Source organism: Oncorhynchus masou, chromosome 33, assembly GCF_036934945.1.
Source record: "Oncorhynchus masou masou isolate Uvic2021 chromosome 33, UVic_Omas_1.1, whole genome shotgun sequence".
Lineage (NCBI taxonomy): Eukaryota > Metazoa > Chordata > Actinopteri > Salmoniformes > Salmonidae > Oncorhynchus > Oncorhynchus masou.
Window position 1 is genome coordinate 2,611,209 of NC_088244.1, and position 22,532 is coordinate 2,633,740.

At 43.8% G+C, this 22,532-nt stretch overlaps 1 protein-coding gene across 5 annotated transcripts in view; it reads right to left on the reverse strand.

Moving 5' to 3' along the window:
- The window catches only part of LOC135527680 (membrane-associated guanylate kinase, WW and PDZ domain-containing protein 2-like), a 135,142-nt gene that overhangs the window by 87,869 nt on the left and 24,741 nt on the right, over nt 1-22,532 (reverse strand). For all 5 annotated transcript variants that reach the window (XM_064956171.1, XM_064956170.1, XM_064956169.1 and 2 more), the window contains exon 3: nt 14,045-14,161. In XM_064956171.1, the coding sequence (XP_064812243.1) occupies nt 14,045-14,161 (117 nt within the window). The remainder of the gene's footprint in view (nt 1-14,044; nt 14,162-22,532) is intronic.

Consider the following 22,532-nt stretch of genomic DNA (forward strand, 5'->3'; position numbering starts at 1 on the left):
CTGCATTTTTCAACCCTGTGTAGATCAGTCAATTCTCAACTTAAAGACTTAAAACTCAGGATTCCCTAGGTTTCTATGTCAGTCAAGACATGTGTGTATTTATAGCTTCCTGTGCCAACCGGAAGTGCCATAATTGGTGTCTCAGGGGCTGTTTGGAAGGGTTAAAAAAATCAGATCTGTCCAAAACTTCATATGTGTGATTAGACAACCCCCATGAACTGTAAATCAGTCATTTTTCCCATAAAAATTCAAAGGAAAAATAAATCACACAGATACACAACTTGGATGGAGGGACGTATTGGGGTGTGTAGAGACTGACAGTGCCTCCAATAGTTAGCTTTGTTCGAGCTAAAAAGAACCGTCAGACCTAGAGTTCCGAAACTTTAGAATCCTGTTCTAGACCTCAGGTAGATAGTGCGTGGTGAGTTACGGCGCTCTAGGAGGTTCTCGGACCGAGAAACAGCGTCGAACATTTGCAATGACTTCAATTCATTTTGACCATTACGAAAATGGCGACATTTAGAAATGTCCCAGAGACACAAGACTAGGTGCATTGTGACCGTCTCGGCCCATAGAGACAGAACCCAACATCTCGGTCCGATAGCTCATTCAAGGACCCCGTAGCAAGGCATGGAAAAAAGTGGATTTTCAGCACCAATTAGGCTTTTACTCGGACACCAAATGACCTATCGAGCCGAAACTCGGGATTCGGGGTCGCCTCACATAGGACTACACATAATGTCCGAACTGGCCCCGCAGCTAGAAAGTAACTATGTGTTTTATGGTTTTTTAATGTTTTGTACCGAAGGCCTTGTGAATTTTGGGCCAGCTCTGAAGTATGTTATACTTGGCTCCTAAATGAGTTGGGAAAAGTGGGTTTGGTGTCAGTTTGTATCAGTTTGGTGTCAGAATGATATCAAATTGACTGATGGACGGTGACTTGCAGGTGACTCTTGTCCATTAGCAATATGTTTAAGCGGTGAGGTACCATCACCAAAAGCGACATTTTGAAATCAACCCAAACGAGCGATGGAGAGGTACCAGTATCACTGCCCAGACATCCCTATGTCATCGGGCCAGTCAATTTGGCATTCCTGCATGATTTTTATGGCATGACAAATTGGTGATGGTGACTGCCCAGTTAACCATATGGCAAATGCACAGTGACTTTGCAAAAGTGAGAAAACATGACCAAATGGACATTCTGAAATCAACCCTAACGAGTGATGGAGAGGTACCAGAATCACTGCCAAGCCATCCCGAGTTCATCGGGCCAGTCAATTTGGCATTCCTGCACAAATTTTCAGTGACTTTGCAAAAGTAAGGAACATTTGCAATATGTTTTAACAGTGAGGTACCATCACCAAAAGCGACATTCTGAAATCAACCCAAACGAGCCATGGAGAGGTACCAGTATCACTGCCCAGCCATCCCGAGGTCATCGGGCCAGTCAATTTGGCATTCCTGCAAAAATTTTCAGTGACTTTGCAAAAGTAAGGAACATTTGCAATATGTTTTAACAGTGAGGTACCATCACCAAAAGCGACATTCTGAAATCAACCCAAACGAGCCATGGAGAGGTACCAGTATCACTGCCCAGCCATCCTGAGGTCATCTGGCCAGTCAATTTGGCATTCCTGCAAAAATTTTCAGTGACTTTGCAAAAGTAAGGAACATTTGCAATATGTTTTAACAGTGAGGTACCATCACCAAAAGCGACATTCTGAAATCAACCCAAACGAGCCATGGAGAGGTACCAGTATCACTGCCCAGCCATCCTGAGGTCATCGGGCCAGTCAATTTGGCATTCCTGCACAAATTTTCAGTGACTTTGCAAAAGTAAGGAACATTTGCAATATGTTTTAACAGTGAGGTACCATCACCAAAAGCGACATTCTGAAATCAACCCAAACGAGCGATGGAGAGGTACCAGTATCACTGCCCAGCCATCCTGAGGTCATCGGGCCAGTCAATTTGGCATTCCTGCATGATTTTTATAGCATGACAAATTGGTGATGGTGACTGCCCAGTTAACCATATGGCAAATGCACAGTGACTTTGAAAGAGTGAGAAAAATCACCAAATGGACATTCTGAAATCAGCCCAAACGAGCGATGGAGAGGTACCAGTATCACTGCCCAGCCATCCCGAGGTCATCGGGCCAGTCAATTTGGCATTCCTGCAAGAATTTTTTGTGACTTTGCAAAAGTAAGGAACATTTGCAATATGTTTAAGCGGTGAGGTACCATCACCAAAAGCGACATTCTGAAATCAACCCAAACGAGCGATGGAGAGGTACCAGTATCACTGCCCAGCCATCCTGAGGTCATCGGGCCAGTCAATTTGGCATTCCTGCATGATTTTTATAGCATGACAAATTGGTGATGGTGACTGCCCAGTTAACCATATGGCAAATGCACAGTGACTTTGCAAAAGTGAGAAAACATGACCAAATGGACATTCTGAAATCAACACAAACAATGTCATCACCATAGAGTCCAGACTGTGCCGAGTCCAACGAGGCGCCCCGCTTGACCGTAGCTCGCTCGGTCTGAGCGCGGCGACCATGAGAAAAATAGGCCCAATATTAAGCCTTCACCAGTACGTCATTTGATTTTGGGTGACAGCGGCGGAACCGTTAGGTTTAGAAAGACAATTCAACCACAGGACTGTTCCTAAGGTCCTCCTGATCTGTCCAAGCCTATCCTTGACCGTGTGACATTAACCCTTCACAGTCAAAAGAAGGTGTTTACATAAAAACAGTGTTCATTGACTTCTCTCCCCATAGGAATATATTGGCTGCTCCACTAAATACAACCTGGAGTCTATATGGGTTATGAATGTTGTATGAACCTGTCTTTGGTACCAGTCCATCAGACCACTATAAGGTCTACCTGTGTCGATTCTAAGCTTCCTGGACCAACCGGAAGTGGTTCAAATCGCCCTAAAAGTGTATACCCATACACTGCCTGCAATTTGATGGACATATTGCATTGAACCCTGTGTAAATCAGTCAGTTTTCATGGTAAAGACTTAAAACTCAGGATTCTCTAATGGAATAGCCCAATGAGGATGTATGTTGAGTTACAGCTTCCTGTGCCAACCGGAAGTGCCATAATTGGTGACTCAGGGGCTGTTTGGAAGGGTTAAAAAAATCAGATCTGTCCAAAACTTCATATGTGTGATTAGACAACCCCCATGAACTGTAAATCAGTCATTTTTCCCAACAGATGTCAAAGAAAAGCTCTCACACACACACAGCAAGGATGGAGTGACAAAGCGTGGTGTTTAAAGACACAGAGAGCAGGCAATGGCATAAACATAATCCCAAGGCCGTGCCGAGTCCAACGAGGTGCCCCTCTTGACCGTAGCTCGCTCGGTCTGAGCGCAGCGACCATGAGAAAAATAGGCCCACAATGATGCCTGCACCACAATGTCATTGGATTTTGGGTGACAGCGGCGGAACCGTTAGGTTTAGAAGGACAATTCAAACACAGGACTGTTCCTAAGGTCCTCCCGATCTGTGCAAGCCTAACCTTGACTGTGTGGCATTAACCTTTCACAGTTAAAAGAAGGTGTTTACAAAAAAACAGTGTGCATTGACTTCTCTCCCCATAGGAATACATTGCCTGCTCCCCTAAATACAACCTGGGGTCTTTATGGGTTATGAATGCTGTATGAACCTGTCTTCTATGACATTCCATCAGACCACTATGAGGTCTACCTGTGTCGATTCTAAGCTTCCTGGAGCAACCGGAAGTGGTTAGATTGACCCAAAAGGTATTTGGATGTACATCACCTCGAAAGGTGCCGAGGCCTCTGCATTTTTCAACCCTGTGTAGATCAGTCAATTCTCAACTTAAAGACTTAAAACTCAGGATTCCCTAGGTTTCTATGTCAGTCAAGACATGTGTGTATTTATAGCTTCCTGTGCCAACCGGAAGTGCCATAATTGGTGACTCAGGGGCTGTTTGGAAGGGTTAAAAAATCAGATCTGTCCAAAACTTCATATGTGTGATTAGACAACCCCCATGAACTGTAAATCAGTCATTTTTCCCAACAGATGTCAAAGAAAAGCTCTCACACACACACACAGCAAGGATGGAGTGACAAAGCGTGGTGTTTAAAGACACAGAGAGCAGGCAATGGCATAAACATAATCCCAAGGCCGTGCCGAGTCCAACGAGGTGCCCCGCTTGACCGTAGCTCGCTCGGTCTGAGCGCAGCGACCATGAGAAAAATAGGCCCACAATGAAGCCTGCACCACAATGTTATTTGATTTTGGGTGACAGCGGCGGAACCGTTAGGTTTAGAAGGACAATTCAAACACAGGACTGTTCCTAAGGTCCTCCTGATCTGTGCAAGCCTAACCTTGACTGTGTGGCATTAACCTTTCACAGTTAAAAGAAGGTGTTTACAAAAAACAGTGTGCATTGACTTCTCTCCCCATAGGAATACATTGCCTGCTCCCCTAAATACAACCTGGGGTCTTTATGGGTTATGAATGCTGTATGAACCTGTCTTCTATGACATTCCATCAGACCACTATGAGGTCTACCTGTGTCGATTCTAAGCTTCCTGGAGCAACCGGAAGTGGTTAAATTGACCCAAAAGGTATTTGGATGTACATCACCTCGAAAGGTGCCGAGGCCTCTGCATTATTCAACCCTGTGTAGATCAGTCAATTCTCAACTTAAAGACTTAAAACTCAGGATTCCCTAGGTTTCTATGTCAGTCAAGACATGTGTGTATTTATAGCTTCCTGTGCCAACCGGAAGTGCCATAATTGGTGTCTCAGGGGCTGTTTGGAAGGGTTAAAAAAATCAGATCTGTCCAAAACTTCATATGTGTGATTAGACAACCCCCATGAACTGTAAATCAGTCATTTTTCCCATAAAAATTCAAAGGAAAAATAAATCACACAGATACACAACTTGGATGGAGGGACGTATTGGGGTGTGTAGAGACTGACAGTGCCTCCAATAGTTAGCTTTGTTCGAGCTAAAAAGAACCGTCAGACCTAGAGTTCAAACTTTAGAATCCTGTTCTAGACCTCAGGTAGATAGTGCGTGGTGAGTTACGGCGCTCTAGGAGGTTCTCGGACCGAGAAACAGCGTCGAACATTTGCAATGACTTCAATTCATTTTGACCATTACGAAAATGGCGACATTTAGAAATGTCCCAGAGACACAAGACTAGGTGCATTGTGACCGTCTCGGCCCATAGAGACAGAACCCAACATCTCGGTCCGATAGCTCATTCAAGGACCCCGTAGCAAGGCATGGAAAAAAGTGGATTTTCAGCACCAATTAGGCTTTTACTCGGACACCAAATGACCTATCGAGCCGAAACTCGGGATTCGGGGTCGCCTCACATAGGACTACACATAATGTCCGAACTGGCCCCGCAGCTAGAAAGTAACTATGTGTTTTATGGTTTTTTAATGTTTTGTACCGAAGGCCTTGTGAATTTTGGGCCAGCTCTGAAGTATGTTATACTTGGCTCCTAAATGAGTTGGGAAAAGTGGGTTTGGTGTCAGTTTGTATCAGTTTGGTGTCAGAATGATATCAAATTGACTGATGGACGGTGACTTGCAGGTGACTCTTGTCCATTAGCAATATGTTTAAGCGGTGAGGTACCATCACCAAAAGCGACATTTTGAAATCAACCCAAACGAGCGATGGAGACATCCCTATGGTCAATTTGGCATTCCTGCATGATATCACTGCCCAGACATCCCTATGTCATGACCAAATGGACATTCTGAAATCAACCCTAACGAGTGATGGAGAGGTACCAGTCAATTTGGCATTCCTGCACAAATTTTCAGTGACTTTGCAAAAGTAAGGAACATTTGCAATATGTTTTAACAGTGAGGTACCATCACCAAAAGCGACATTCTGAAATCAACCCAAACGAGCCATGGAGAGGTACCAGTATCACTGCCCAGCCATCCCGAGGTCATCGGGCCAGTCAATTTGGCATTCCTGCAAAAATTTTCAGTGACTTTGCAAAAGTAAGGAACATTTGCAATATGTTTTAACAGTGAGGTACCATCACCAAAAGCGACATTCTGAAATCAACCCAAACGAGCCATGGAGAGGTACCAGTATCACTGCCCAGCCATCCTGAGGTCATCTGGCCAGTCAATTTGGCATTCCTGCAAAAATTTTCAGTGACTTTGCAAAAGTAAGGAACATTTGCAATATGTTTTAACAGTGAGGTACCATCACCAAAAGCGACATTCTGAAATCAACCCAAACGAGCCATGGAGAGGTACCAGTATCACTGCCCAGCCATCCTGAGGTCATCGGGCCAGTCAATTTGGCATTCCTGCACAAATTTTCAGTGACTTTGCAAAAGTAAGGAACATTTGCAATATGTTTTAACAGTGAGGTACCATCACCAAAAGCGACATTCTGAAATCAACCCAAACGAGCGATGGAGAGGTACCAGTATCACTGCCCAGCCATCCTGAGGTCATCGGGCCAGTCAATTTGGCATTCCTGCATGATTTTTATAGCATGACAAATTGGTGATGGTGACTGCCCAGTTAACCATATGGCAAATGCACAGTGACTTTGAAAGAGTGAGAAAATCACCAAATGGACATTCTGAAATCAGCCCAAACGAGCGATGGAGAGGTACCAGTATCACTGCCCAGCCATCCCGAGGTCATCGGGCCAGTCAATTTGGCATTCCTGCAAGAATTTTTGTGACTTTGCAAAAGTAAGGAACATTTGCAATATGTTTAAGCGGTGAGGTACCATCACCAAAAGCGACATTCTGAAATCAACCCAAACGAGCGATGGAGAGGTACCAAAATCACTGCCCAGCCATCCCTATGTCATCGGGCCAGTCATTTTGGCATTCCTGCATGATTTTTATGGCATGACAAATTGGTGATGGTGACTGCCCAGTTAACCATATGGCAAATGCACAGTGACTTTGCAAAAGTGAGAAAACATGACCAAATGGACATTCTGAAATCAACACAAACAATGTCATCACCATAGAGTCCAGACTGTGCCGAGTCCAACGAGGCGCCCCGCTTGACCGTAGCTCGCTCGGTCTGAGCGCGGCGACCATGAGAAAAATAGGCCCAATATTAAGCCTTCACCAGTACGTCATTTGATTTTGGGTGACAGCGGCGGAACCGTTAGGTTTAGAAAGACAATTCAACCACAGGACTGTTCCTAAGGTCCTCCTGATCTGTCCAAGCCTATCCTTGACCGTGTGACATTAACCCTTCACAGTCAAAAGAAGGTGTTTACATAAAAACAGTGTTCATTGACTTCTCTCCCCATAGGAATATATTGGCTGCTCCACTAAATACAACCTGGAGTCTATATGGGTTATGAATGTTGTATGAACCTGTCTTTGGTACCAGTCCATCAGACCACTATAAGGTCTACCTGTGTCGATTCTAAGCTTCCTGGACCAACCGGAAGTGGTTCAAATCGCCCTAAAAGTGTATACCCATACACTGCCTGCAATTTGATGGACATATTGCATTGAACCCTGTGTAAATCAGTCAGTTTTCATGGTAAAGACTTAAAACTCAGGATTCTCTAATGGAATAGCCCAATGAGGATGTATGTTGAGTTACAGCTTCCTGTGCCAACCGGAAGTGCCATAATTGGTGACTCAGGGGCTGTTTGGAAGGGTTAAAAAAATCAGATCTGTCCAAAACTTCATATGTGTGATTAGACAACCCCCATGAACTGTAAATCAGTCATTTTTCCCAACAGATGTCAAAGAAAAGCTCTCACACACACACACAGCAAGGATGGAGTGACAAAGCGTGGTGTTTAAAGACACAGAGAGCAGGCAATGGCATAAACATAATCCCAAGGCCGTGCCGAGTCCAACGAGGTGCCCCTCTTGACCGTAGCTCGCTCGGTCTGAGCGCAGCGACCATGAGAAAAATAGGCCCACAATGATGCCTGCACCACAATGTCATTGGATTTTGGGTGACAGCGGCGGAACCGTTAGGTTTAGAAGGACAATTCAAACACAGGACTGTTCCTAAGGTCCTCCCGATCTGTGCAAGCCTAACCTTGACTGTGTGGCATTAACCTTTCACAGTTAAAAGAAGGTGTTTACAAAAAAACAGTGTGCATTGACTTCTCTCCCCATAGGAATACATTGCCTGCTCCCCTAAATACAACCTGGGGTCTTTATGGGTTATGAATGCTGTATGAACCTGTCTTCTATGACATTCCATCAGACCACTATGAGGTCTACCTGTGTCGATTCTAAGCTTCCTGGAGCAACCGGAAGTGGTTAGATTGACCCAAAAGGTATTTGGATGTACATCACCTCGAAAGGTGCCGAGGCCTCTGCATTTTTCAACCCTGTGTAGATCAGTCAATTCTCAACTTAAAGACTTAAAACTCAGGATTCCCTAGGTTTCTATGTCAGTCAAGACATGTGTGTATTTATAGCTTCCTGTGCCAACCGGAAGTGCCATAATTGGTGACTCAGGGGCTGTTTGGAAGGGTTAAAAAAATCAGATCTGTCCAAAACTTCATATGTGTGATTAGACAACCCCCATGAACTGTAAATCAGTCATTTTTCCCAACAGATGTCAAAGAAAAGCTCTCACACACACACACAGCAAGGATGGAGTGACAAAGCGTGGTGTTTAAAGACACAGAGAGCAGGCAATGGCATAAACATAATCCCAAGGCCGTGCCGAGTCCAACGAGGTGCCCCGCTTGACCGTAGCTCGCTCGGTCTGAGCGCAGCGACCATGAGAAAAATAGGCCCACAATGAAGCCTGCACCACAATGTTATTTGATTTTGGGTGACAGCGGCGGAACCGTTAGGTTTAGAAGGACAATTCAAACACAGGACTGTTCCTAAGGTCCTCCTGATCTGTGCAAGCCTAACCTTGACTGTGTGGCATTAACCTTTCACAGTTAAAAGAAGGTGTTTACAAAAAAACAGTGTGCATTGACTTCTCTCCCCATAGGAATACATTGCCTGCTCCCCTAAATACAACCTGGGGTCTTTATGGGTTATGAATGCTGTATGAACCTGTCTTCTATGACATTCCATCAGACCACTATGAGGTCTACCTGTGTCGATTCTAAGCTTCCTGGAGCAACCGGAAGTGGTTAAATTGACCCAAAAGGTATTTGGATGTACATCACCTCGAAAGGTGCCGAGGCCTCTGCATTATTCAACCCTGTGTAGATCAGTCAATTCTCAACTTAAAGACTTAAAACTCAGGATTCCCTAGGTTTCTATGTCAGTCAAGACATGTGTGTATTTATAGCTTCCTGTGCCAACCGGAAGTGCCATAATTGGTGTCTCAGGGGCTGTTTGGAAGGGTTAAAAAAATCAGATCTGTCCAAAACTTCATATGTGTGATTAGACAACCCCCATGAACTGTAAATCAGTCATTTTTCCCATAAAAATTCAAAGGAAAAATAAATCACACAGATACACAACTTGGATGGAGGGACGTATTGGGGTGTGTAGAGACTGACAGTGCCTCCAATAGTTAGCTTTGTTCGAGCTAAAAAAGAACCGTCAGACCTAGAGTTCCGAAACTTTAGAATCCTGTTCTAGACCTCAGGTAGATAGTGCGTGGTGAGTTACGGCGCTCTAGGAGGTTCTCGGACCGAGAAACAGCGTCGAACATTTGCAATGACTTCAATTCATTTTGACCATTACGAAAATGGCGACATTTAGAAATGTCCCAGAGACACAAGACTAGGTGCATTGTGACCGTCTCGGCCCATAGAGACAGAACCCAACATCTCGGTCCGATAGCTCATTCAAGGACCCCGTAGCAAGGCATGGAAAAAAGTGGATTTTCAGCACCAATTAGGCTTTTACTCGGACACCAAATGACCTATCGAGCCGAAACTCGGGATTCGGGGTCGCCTCACATAGGACTACACATAATGTCCGAACTGGCCCCGCAGCTAGAAAGTAACTATGTGTTTTATGGTTTTTTAATGTTTTGTACCGAAGGCCTTGTGAATTTTGGGCCAGCTCTGAAGTATGTTATACTTGGCTCCTAAATGAGTTGGGAAAAGTGGGTTTGGTGTCAGTTTGTATCAGTTTGGTGTCAGAATGATATCAAATTGACTGATGGACGGTGACTTGCAGGTGACTCTTGTCCATTAGCAATATGTTTAAGCGGTGAGGTACCATCACCAAAAGCGACATTTTGAAATCAACCCAAACGAGCGATGGAGAGGTACCAGTATCACTGCCCAGACATCCCTATGTCATCGGGCCAGTCAATTTGGCATTCCTGCATGATTTTTATGGCATGACAAATTGGTGATGGTGACTGCCCAGTTAACCATATGGCAAATGCACAGTGACTTTGCAAAAGTGAGAAAAATCACCAAATGGACATTCTGGAATCGACCCTAACGAGTGATGGAGAGGTACCAGAATCACTGCCAAGCCATCCCGAGTTCATCGGGCCAGTCAATTTGGCATTCCTGCACAAATTTTCAGTGACTTTGCAAAAGTAAGGAACATTTGCAATATGTTTTAACAGTGAGGTACCATCACCAAAAGCGACATTCTGAAATCAACCCAAACGAGCCATGGAGAGGTACCAGTATCACTGCCCAGCCATCCCGAGGTCATCGGGCCAGTCAATTTGGCATTCCTGCAAAAATTTTCAGTGACTTTGCAAAAGTAAGGAACATTTGCAATATGTTTTAACAGTGAGGTACCATCACCAAAAGCGACATTCTGAAATCAACCCAAACGAGCCATGGAGAGGTACCAGTATCACTGCCCAGACATCCCTATGTCATCGGGCCAGTCAATTTGGCATTCCTGCATGATTTTTATGGCATGACAAATTGGTGATGGTGACTGCCCAGTTAACCATATGGCAAATGCACAGTGACTTTGCAAAAGTGAGAAAAATCACCAAATGGACATTCTGGAATCGACCCTAACGAGTGATGGAGAGGTACCAGAATCACTGCCAAGCCATCCCGAGTTCATCGGGCCAGTCAATTTGGCATTCCTGCACAAATTTTCAGTGACTTTGCAAAAGTAAGGAACATTTGCAATATGTTTTAACAGTGAGGTACCATCACCAAAAGCGACATTCTGAAATCAACCCAAAAGAGCCATGGAGAGGTACCAGTATCACTGCCCAGCCATCCCGAGTTCATCGGGCCAGTCAATTTGGCATTCCTGCATGATTTTTATGGCATGACAAATTGGTGATGGTGAATGCCCAGTTAACCATATGGCAAATGCACAGTGACTTTGCAAAAGTGAGAAAACATAAACAAATGGACATGATGAAATCAACACCACGAGTGATTGAAAGGAACAACAATCACTGCCCGGCCATCCCGAGTTCATCAGGCCAGTCAATTTTGCATTTCTGAAGGATTTTTGAGCATGTCAAATTTCTTATGACATTTGGCCCCCACAAAACATATGCCTTATGCACAAGCAAAAAAAAAAAAAAAACATTATAATAATAAAATATGACTAAAGTATGTTGATACAGTTCTTATACGTGTGTAACTGACACAAAATTCGAAAAAATTTCGAAAAACGGTCCAGAAAGCACTTTTTTAGGGGTGTGTGAAGTTTTTTATGAAATTTAATAATTTTTGACTTTTGACTTCTGACTTCCTATGAAATCATATTGCAGATGGACAAAACACATGCAATATGCGCAAGTAAAAAAAAAAAAAAAATTATGTTAATAAAATTGGACAAAAGTATTTTCATACAGTTCTTATACATGTGTAATTGTCAAAAAAAGCGAAAGAATTTCGAAAAACGGTCCACAAAGCACTTTTTTAAGGGGTGATACGTTTTTTTCAAAAAATTCGTTTTACAACTGGCAATACCCATATGGCAATAGCAGTAAACTTTGCATGAATCAACGCCGCTTTGGGTGGTATTGGCCAATGTGTGCATGGTTTGGCCTATGCCAATAACTTGCCATTCATTTTTGTCCACTACGGGGGTGAAATCCCTTACTCTAAATAGGATTACTGATCTCTGCCTGTCCTGGACCTGCCATTTGCCTACCCCACTGTATATATTACATCTCTGAGACTGGAACCATCTGCTCCCGTGTGGATACAATTCCAGGTCTGGAAGGTTAAAACCACCCTCAGACTCAGGAAGGTTAAAACCACCCCCAGACTCAGGAAGGTTAAAACCACCTCCAGACTCAGGAAGGTCAAAACCACCCCCAGACTCAGGAAGGTTAAAACCACCTCCAGACTCAGGAAGGTCAAAACCACCCTCAGACTCAGGAAGGTTAAAACCACCCTCAGACTCAGGCAGGTTAAAACCACCCTCAGACTCAGGAAGGTTAAAACCACCTCCAGACTCAGGAAGGTTAAAACCACCCACAGACACAGGAAGGTCAAAACCACCCTCAGACTCAGGAAGGTTAAAACCACCCTCAGACACAGGAAGGTTAAAACCAAACTCAGACTCAGGAAGGTTAAAACCACCTCCAGACTCAGGAAGGTTAAAACCACCTCCAGACTCAGGAAGGTTAAAACCACCTCCAGACACAGGAAGGTTAAAACCACCCTCAGACTCTGGAAGGTTAAAACCACCCTCAGATTTAGGAAGAGCCATAGGGCTCTGGTCTAAAGTAGTGCACTATATATAGGGAATAGGGTTCTATAGGGCTCTGGTCTAAAGTAGTGCACTATATATAGGGAATAGGGTTCCATAGGACTCTGGTCTAAAGTAGTGCACTTGTCACGCCTTGGTCTTAGTATTTTGTGTTTTCATTAATTAGTTGGTCAGGCCAGGGTGTGACATGGGTTTATGTTATTGTATTTCATAGTGGGGTTTTGTAGTTATTGGGATTGCGGCTGAGTAGGGGTGTTGCATAGGCTTGGCTGCCTGAGGAGGTTCTCAATCAGAGTCAGGTGATTCTCGTTGTCTCTGATTGGGAACCGTATTTAGGTAGCCTGGGTTTCACTTTGTATTTCGTGGGTGATTGTTCCTGTCTCTGTGTAGTGTTCACCAGATAGGCTGTAATTAGTTTTCACGTTCCGTTTGTTGTTTTGTATTTATTTAAGTTATTTCATGTATCGCTATCTTCTACATTAAAGACATGAGTAACCACCACGCTGCATTTCGGTCCGACTCTCTTTCAACAAACGAAGAACGCCGTTACAGCACTATATATAGGGAATAGGGTTCCATAGAGCTCTGGTCTAAAGTAGTGCACTATATATAGGGAATAGGGTTCCATAGGGCTCTGGTCTAAAGTAGTGCACTATATATAGGGAATAGGGTGCCATATGGCTCTGGTCTAAAGTAGTGCACTATATAGGGAATAGGGTGCCATAGGGCTCTGGTCTAAAGTAGTGCACTATATAGGGAATAGGGCTCTGGTTTAAGGTAGTGCACTACATATAGGGAATAGGGTTCCATAGTGCTCTGGTCTAAAGTAGAGCACTATATAGGGAATAGGGTGCCATAGGGCCCTGGTCTAAAGTAGTGCACTATGTAGGGAATAGGGTGCCATAGGGCTCTGGTCTAAAGTAGTGCACTATGTAGGGAATAGGGTGCCATAGGGCTCTGGTCTAAAGTAGTGTACTATATAGGGAATAGGGCTCTGGTCTTAAGTAGTGCACTATATAGGTAATAGGGTGCCATTTGGGATGCAGCCAAAAACAAGCAACGGTCTGTCAAGATGAATCATCTGACGCTTGACGCTTGACGGCAGTTACCATAGCAACAGTGTAAGTGCTTCTCTCACCCGTTTAGTAACTGAACTTTTCTTTTTGTTTCATCTTGTTTTTGAGCGGGAGCAGCAGTCACCTGGCAACTCTTTCTCCGTCAACACGACGGCATCGCAACTTTGCTACAAGGTTTGGTTTCCTATGCAAACATCTGTGATTGAGCACTTCTGATTATAAGTGCATGAGGATATAAAAATGTGTTTTGGTAAGTGTTTGTGTGCGTGACTGCTTGATGTTTGTTGGACTGTGTGTGTGTGTGTGTGTGTGTGTGTGTGTCTGCGTATGTGTGTAGTTATAGTTATCACATTGCTACTCACAGGGGACAGCTCTGAGGTACAGATTCTCCCTGATCACCTGCTGCAGTTGGCTGTCCATGGATCCTGGAGTGAAGCACTTGCTCAGGTACAGCCTGAGGTCCTTACACAGAGTAGAGCCTGTACGGGAGAGACATGTTATCAGACGTTAGCAACAAAACATTAGTTATGTGTGTCCGTCACCTCTAACAGATCTCCACCCAGTGACGAGCTGTAGTTAAGGACACACCCAAACTTGGTGTTGTGAAGGAGCCATTTAAGGCATTACGTCACAGTGCTGCCTACACCGCTGTGGTGACCTCTTCATGCCTCCTACACCGCTACGGTGACCTCTTTATACCTCCTACACCGCTGCGGTGACCTCTTCATGCCTCCTACACCGCTGCAGTGACCTCTTCATGCCTCCTACACCGCTACGGTGACCTCTTTATGCCTCCTACACCGCTGCGGTGACCTCTTCATGCCTCCTACACCGCTGCGGTGACCTCTTCATGCCTCCTACACCGCTGCGGTGACCTCTTCATGCCTCCTACACCGCTACGGTGACCTCTTTATGCCTCCTACACCGCTGCGGTGACATCTTTATGCCTCCTACACCACTGCAGTGACCTCTTCATGCCTCCTACACCGCTACGGTGACCTCTTCATGCCTCCTACACCGCTGGGGTGACCTCTTCATGCCTCCTACACCGCTGCGGTGACCTCTTCATGCCTCCTACACCGCTGCGGTGACCTCTTCATGCCTCCTACACCGCTGCGGTGACCTCTTCATGCCTCCTACACCGCTGCGGTGACCTCTTCATGCCTCCTACACCGCTGCGGTGACCTCTTCATGCCTCCTACACCGCTGCGGTGACCTCTTCATGCCTCCTACACCGCTGCAGTGACCTCTTCATGCCTCCTACACCGCCGCAGTGACCTCTTCATGCCTCCTACACCGCCGCGGTGACCTCTTCATGCCTCCTACACCGCTGCGGTGACCTCTTCATGCCTCCTACACCGCTGCGGTGACCTCTTCATGCCTCCTACACCGCTGCGGTGACCTCTTCATGCCTCCTACACCGCCGCAGTGACCTCTTCATGCCTCCTACACCGCCGCAGTGACCTCTTTATTTTTTATTTTTAACCTTTATTTAACTAGGCAAGTCAGTTAAGAACAAATTATTATTTTCAATGACGGCCTAGGACCAGCTGGACGAGGGGACTCTTTTCTTTGCTCAGCTCTTGGCATTGCAGGGCTTGGTAATGATATGAGAGTGGGTCACTGTATTTTAGATGTTTCCTAAACTTAATTGCTCTTTTTTTAGTTTTTATTATTAGTGGATATTGGCCTAATTCTGCCCTGCATGCATTGTTTGTAGTTTTCCTCTGGACACGTGGGAGAATCTTACAGAACTCTGCATGCAGGGTTTCAATGGGGTCTTTGTCCCATTTGATGAAATCCTGTTTTGCAAGTGGACCCATCACCTCGCTGCCATAAAGTGCAATTGGTTCAATGACATATTCAATTAGTTTTAGCCCAATTTTAATAGGTATTTCAATTTGAATTAGCTTTTTAATGGCGTAGAATACCCCGCGTGCTTTCTCTCTCAGTTCATTCACTGACTCATTAAGGTGTTCAGTTACATTTAAACCTCAGTAATTGTAGTGTGTACAGTACTCTATATATTTAAACCTCAGTAATTGTAGTGTGTACAGTACTCTATATATTTAAACCTCAGTAATTGTAGTGTGTACAGTACTCTATATATTTAAACCTCAGTAATTGTAGTGTGTACAGTACTCTATATATTTAAACCTCAGTAATTGTAGTGTGTACAGTACTCTATATATTTAAACCTCAGTAATTGTAGTGTGTACAGTTCTCTATATATTTAAACCTCAGTAATTGTAGTGTGTACAGTTCTCTATATATTTAAACCTCAGTAATTGTAGTGTGTACAGTTCTCTATATATTTAAACCTCAGTAATTGTAGTGTGTACAGTACTCTATATATTTAAACCTCAGTAATTGTAGTGTGTACAGTACTCTATATATTTAAACCTCAGTAATTGTAGTGTGTACAGTACTCTATATATTTAAACCTCAGTAACTGTAGTGTGTACAGTACTCTATATATTTAAACCTCAGTAATTGTAGTGTGTACAGTACTCTATATATTTAAACCTCAGTAATTGTAGTGTGTACAGTACTCTATATATTTAAACCTCAGTAATTGTAGTGTGTACAGTACTCTATATATTTAAACCTGAGTAATTGTAGTGTGTACAGTACTCTATATATTTAAACCTCAGTAATTGTAGTGTGTACAGTACTCTATATATTTAAACCTCAGTAATTGTAGTGTGTACAGTACTCTATATATTTAAACCTCAGTAATTGTAGTGTGTACAGTTCTCTATATATTTAAACCTCAGTAATTGTAGTGTGTACAGTACTCTATATATTTAAACCTCAGTAATTGTAGTGTGTACAGTACTCTATATATTTAAACCTCAGTAATTGTAGTGTGTACAGTACTCTATATTTTAAACCTCAGTAATTGTAGTGTGTACAGTACTCTATATATTTAAACCTCAGTAATTGTAGTGTGTACAGTACTCTATATATTTAAACCTCAGTAATTGTAGTGTGTACAGTACTCTATATATTTAAACCTCTAATTGTAGTGTGTACAGTTCTCTATATATTTAAACCTCAGTAATTGTAGTGTGTACAGTACTCTATATATTTAAACCTCAGTAATTGTAGTGTGTGCAGTACCCTATATATTTAAACCTCAGTAATTGTAGTGTGTGCAGTACTCTATATATTTAAACCTCAGTAATTGTAGTGTGTGCAGTACTCTATATATTTAAACCTCAGTAATTGTAGTGTGTACAGTTCTCTATATATTTAAACCTCAGTAATTGTAGTGTGTACAGTACTCTATATATTTAAACCTCAGTAATTGTAGTGTGTTCAGTACTCTATATATTTAAACCTCAGTAATTGTAGTGTGTACAGTACTCTATATATTTAAACCTCAGTAATTGTAGTGTGTTCAGTACTCTATATATTTAAACCTCAGTAATTGTTGTGTGTTCAGTACTCTATATATTTAAACCTCAGTAATTGTAGTGTGTACAGTACTCTATATATTTAAACCTCAGTAACTGTAGTGTGTACAGTACTCTATATATTTAAACCTCAGTAATTGTAGTGTGTACAGTACTCTATATATTTAAACCTCAGTAATTGTAGTGTGTACAGTACTCTATATACAGTGCCTTGCGAAAGTATTCGGCCCCCTTGAACTTTGCGACCTTTTGCCACATTTCAGGCTTCAAACATAAAGATATAAAACTGTATTTTTTGTGAAGAATCAACAACAAGTGGGACACAATCATGAAGTGAAAAGACATTTATTGGATATTTCAAACTTTTTTAACAAATCAAAAACTGAAAAATTGGGCGTGCAAAATATTGAAGAGTGCAGGGCTCTAGTGATTATGATTGATTGTCTTTTATTAGATAAGTTTAATGCTAGCTAGCAACTTACCTTGGCTTACTGCATTCGCGTAACAGGCAGTCTCCTTGTGGAGTGCAAGGAGAGAGAGGCAGGTCGTTATTGCGTTGGACTAGTTAACTGTAAGTTGCAAGATTGGATCCCCCGAGCTGACAAGGTGAAAATCTGTCGTTCTGCCCCTGAACAGGCAGTTAACCCACTGTTCCTAGGTCGTCATTGAAAATGAGAATGTGTTCTTAACTGACTTGCCTGGTTAAATAAAGGTATAAAAAATACATAAATAGATAAAAATTGGCAAAATGGCGCCCAAAAATACAGATTTCCGATTGTTATGAAAACTTGAAATCACCCTAATTAATCAGCCATTCCGATGAATCAGTCGAACTCTACTACCTACTACAGTACAGACTACCTACTACAGTATACAGTACCTACTACAGTACAGACTACCTACTAAAGTACAGTACACACTACCTAGTACAGTACAGACTACCTACTACAGTAAACAGTACCTAGTACAGTACACACTACCTACTAAAATACAGTATCCACTACCTACTACAGTACAGACTACCTACTACAGTACACACTACCTATTACAGTACAGACTACCTACTAAAATACAGTATACACTACCTACTACAGTACAGACTACCTACTACAGTACAGTACACACTACCTATTACAGTACAGACTACCTACTAAAGTACAGTACACACTACCTACTACAGTACAGACTACCTACTAAAGTACAGTACAGACTACCTACTACAGTATTCACTACCTACTAAAGTACAGTACACACTACCTACTACAGTATTCACTACCTACTAAAGTACAGTACACACTACCTACTACAGTACAGACTACCTACTAAAGTACAGTACAGACTACCTACTACAGTATTCACTACCTACTAAAGTACATTATCTTTTTTATCTTTTTCCCCTTGGGACTCCCCATTTCACACATTATCCTTTTCCCCTTGGGGCTCCCCATTTCCCCCACTATCTTTTCCCCTTGGGGCCCCCATTTCCCCCATTATCTTTTTCCCCTTGCCCCCCCCCCCATTTCCCCCATTATCTTTTCCCCTTGCCCCCCCCCCCCCCCCCTTTCCCCCCATTTCCCCCATTATCTTTTTCCCCTTGGGGCCCCCATTTCCCCCATTATCTTTTTCCCCTTGGGGCTCCCCATTTCCCCCATTATCTTTTTCCCCTTGGGACTCCCCATTTCCCCCATTATCTTTTTCCCCTTGGGGCCCCCCCATTTCCCCCATTATCTTTTTCCCCTTGGGGCCCCCCATTTCCCCCACTATCTTTTCCCCTTGGGGCCCCCCATTTCCCCCATTATCTTTTTCCCCTTGCCCCGCCCCCCCCCCCCCATTTCCCCCATTATCTTTTCCCCCTTGGGACTCCCCATTTTCCCCATTATCTTTTTCCCCTTGGCCCCCCCCCATTTCCCCCATTATCTTTTCCCCTTGGGCCCCCCCCCCCCCCATTTCCCCCATTATCTTTTCCCCTTGGGCTCCCCATTTCCCCATTATCTTTTCCCCTTGGGGCTCCCCATTTCCCCCATTATCAGCCATATAATGAGAATTCTGTGCAAAGCGCCACATTGAGACAGGAACACTGGACTGAACCAGCTCATCTGGCATTTGCTTAAAGTGCCTATGGCAAGTCCGTCCCTGGCAAGGTCTCACTACAACAGTAGAAAGGGCAGGAGACAGTAGGTCATGTGACAGAAGACACGAGCAGTCCTGCTGGGTTCAAATACTATGAAATAATTTAAAAGACTTTATCTGTGCTTGTTTGAGCCTTGTGTCTTAATGGAACCAATAGAGTAATCCAGACTATCTGATACTCCAGGCAGGATAGAGCAAACACTCACTAGTACAGTACAGTAGTACAGTAGTACAGGACAGTAGTACAGGACAGTAGCACAGGACAGTAGCACAGGACAGTAGTACAGTAGTACAGGACAGTAGTACAGGACAGTAGTACAGGACAGTAGCACAGGACAGTAGCACAGGACAGTAGTACAGTAGTACAGTACAGTAGTACAGGACAGTAGTACAGGACAGTAGTACAGGACAGTAGTACAGTAGTACAGGACAGTAGTACAGTAGTACAGGACAGTAGCACAGGACAGTAGTACAGGACAGTAGCACAGGACAGTAGTACAGTACAGTAGTACAGGACAGTACAGTAGTACAGTAGTACAGTAGAGTAGTACAGTAGTACAGTAGTACAGTAGAGTAGTACAGGACAGTAGTACAGGACAGTAGTACAGTAGAGTAGTACAGGACAGTAGTACAGGACAGTAGTACAGGACAGTAGTACAGGACAGTACAGTAGTACAGTAGAGTAGTACAGTAGTACAGGACAGTAGTACAGGACAGTAGTACAGGACAGTAGTACAGTAGTACAGGACAGTAGTACAGGACAGTAGTACAGGACAGTACAGTAGTACAGTAGTACAGTAGAGTAGTACAGTACAGTAGTACAGGACAGTAGTACAGGACAGTAGTACAGTAGTACAGGACAGTAGTACAGGACAGTAGTACAGTAGTACAGGACAGTAGTACAGTAGTACAGGACGGTAGTACAGGACAGTAGTACAGTAGTACAGGACAGTAGTACAGGACAGTAGTACAGTAGTACAGGACAGCAGTACAGCACAGTAGTACAGGACAGTAGTACAGGACAGTACTACAGTAGTACAGGACAGTAGTACAGGACAGCAGTACAGGACAGCAGTACAGTAGTACAGGACAGCAGTACAGGACGGTAGTACAGGACAGCAGTACAGAACAGCAGTACAGGACAGTAGTACAGGACAGTAGTACAGGACAGCAGTACAGAACAGCAGTACAGGACAGTAGTACAGTAGTACAGGACAATAGTACAGGACAGTAGTACAGGACAGTAGTACAGTAGTACAGTAGTACAGGACAGTAGTACAGGACAGCAGTACAGGACAGTAGTACAGTAGTACAGTAGTACAGTAGTACAGGACAGTAGTACAGGACAGCAGTACAGGACAGTAGTACAGTAGTACAGGACAGTAGTACAGGACAGCAGTACAGGACAGCAGGACAGTAGTACAGTACAGTAGTACAGTACAGCAGTACAGGACAGCAGTACAGGACAGTAGTACAGGAGAGCAGTACAGTACAGTAGTACAGTACAGTAGTACAGGACAGTAGTACAGGAGAGTAGTACAGGACAGTAGTACAGGACAGTAGTACAGTAGTACAGTAGTACAGGACAGTAGTACAGGACAGTAGTACAGGACAGTAGTACAGGACAGTAGTACAGTACAGTAGTACAGTAGTACAGGACAGTAGTACAGGACAGTAGTACAGGACAGTAGTACAGTAGTACAGTAGTACAGGAGAGCAGTACAGGACAGTAGTACAGGAGAGTAGTACAGGACAGTAGTACAGGACAGTAGTACAGGACAGTAGTACAGTAGTACAGTAGTACAGGAGAGCAGTACAGGACAGTAGTACAGGACAGTAGTACAGGACAGTAGTACAGTAGTACAGGACAGTAGTACAGTAGTACAGGACAGTAGTACAGTACAGTAGTACATGACAGTAGTACAGTAGTACAGGACAGTAGTACAGTAGTACAGGACAGTAGTACAGGACAGTAGGACAGGACAGTAGGACAGGACAGTAGGACAGGACAGTAGTACAGGACAGTAGTACAGTAGTACAGGACAGTAGTACAGTACAGTATTACAGGACAGTAGTACAGTAGTACAGGACAGCAGTACAGGACAGTAGTACAGTACAGTATTACAGGACAGTATTACAGTAGTACAGGACAGTAGTACAGGACAGTAGTACAGTAGTACAGGACAGTAGTACAGTAGTACAGGACAGTACAGTAGTACAGTAGTACAGTAGAGTAGTACAGTACAGTTGTACAGGACAGTAGTACAGGACAGTAGTACAGTAGTACAGGACAGTAGTACAGGACAGTAGTACAGTAGTACAGGACAGTAGTACAGTAGTACAGGACAGTACTACAGGACAGTAGTACAGTAGTACAGGACAGTAGTACAGGACAGTAGTACAGTAGTACAGGACGGTAGTACAGGACGGTAGTACAGGACAGTAGTACAGTAGTACAGGACAGTACTACAGGACAGTAGTACAGTAGTACAGGACAGTAGTACAGGACAGTAGTACAGTAGTACAGGACAGTAGTACAGGACAGCAGTACAGGACAGCAGTACAGTAGTACAGGACAGTAGTACAGGACAGCAGTACAGTAGTACAGGACAGTAGTGCAGTAGTACAGGACAGCAGTACAGGACAGTAGTACAGGACAGTAGTACAGGACAGCAGTACAGGACAGTAGTACAGGACAGTAGTACAGAACAGCAGTACAGGACAGTAGTACAGGACAGTAGTACAGGACAGCAGTACAGGACAGCAGTACAGGACAGTAGTACAGGACAGCAGTACAGGACAGTAGTACAGTAGTACAGGACAATAGTACAGGACAGTAGTACAGGACAGTAGTACAGGACAGCAGTACAGGACAGTAGTACAGTACAGTAGTAGAGGACAGTAGTCCAGGACGGTAGTACAGGACAGTAGTACAGGACAGCAGTACAGGACAGTAGTACAGTAGTACAGGACAGTAGTACAGGACGGTAGTACAGGACAGTAGTCCAGGACGGTAGTACAGGACAGTAGTACAGGACAGTAGTACAGTAGTACAGGACAGTAGTACAGTAGTACAGGACAGCAGTACAGTAGTACAGGACAGTAGTACAGGACAGTAGTACAGGACAGTAGTACAGGACAGTAGTACAGGACAGCAGTACAGGACAGTAGTACAGTAGTACAGGACAGTAGTCCAGGACGGTAGTACAGGACAGTAGTCCAGGACGGTAGTACAGGACAGTAGTACAGTAGTACAGGACAGTAGTCCAGGACGGTAGTACAGGACAGTAGTCCAGGACGG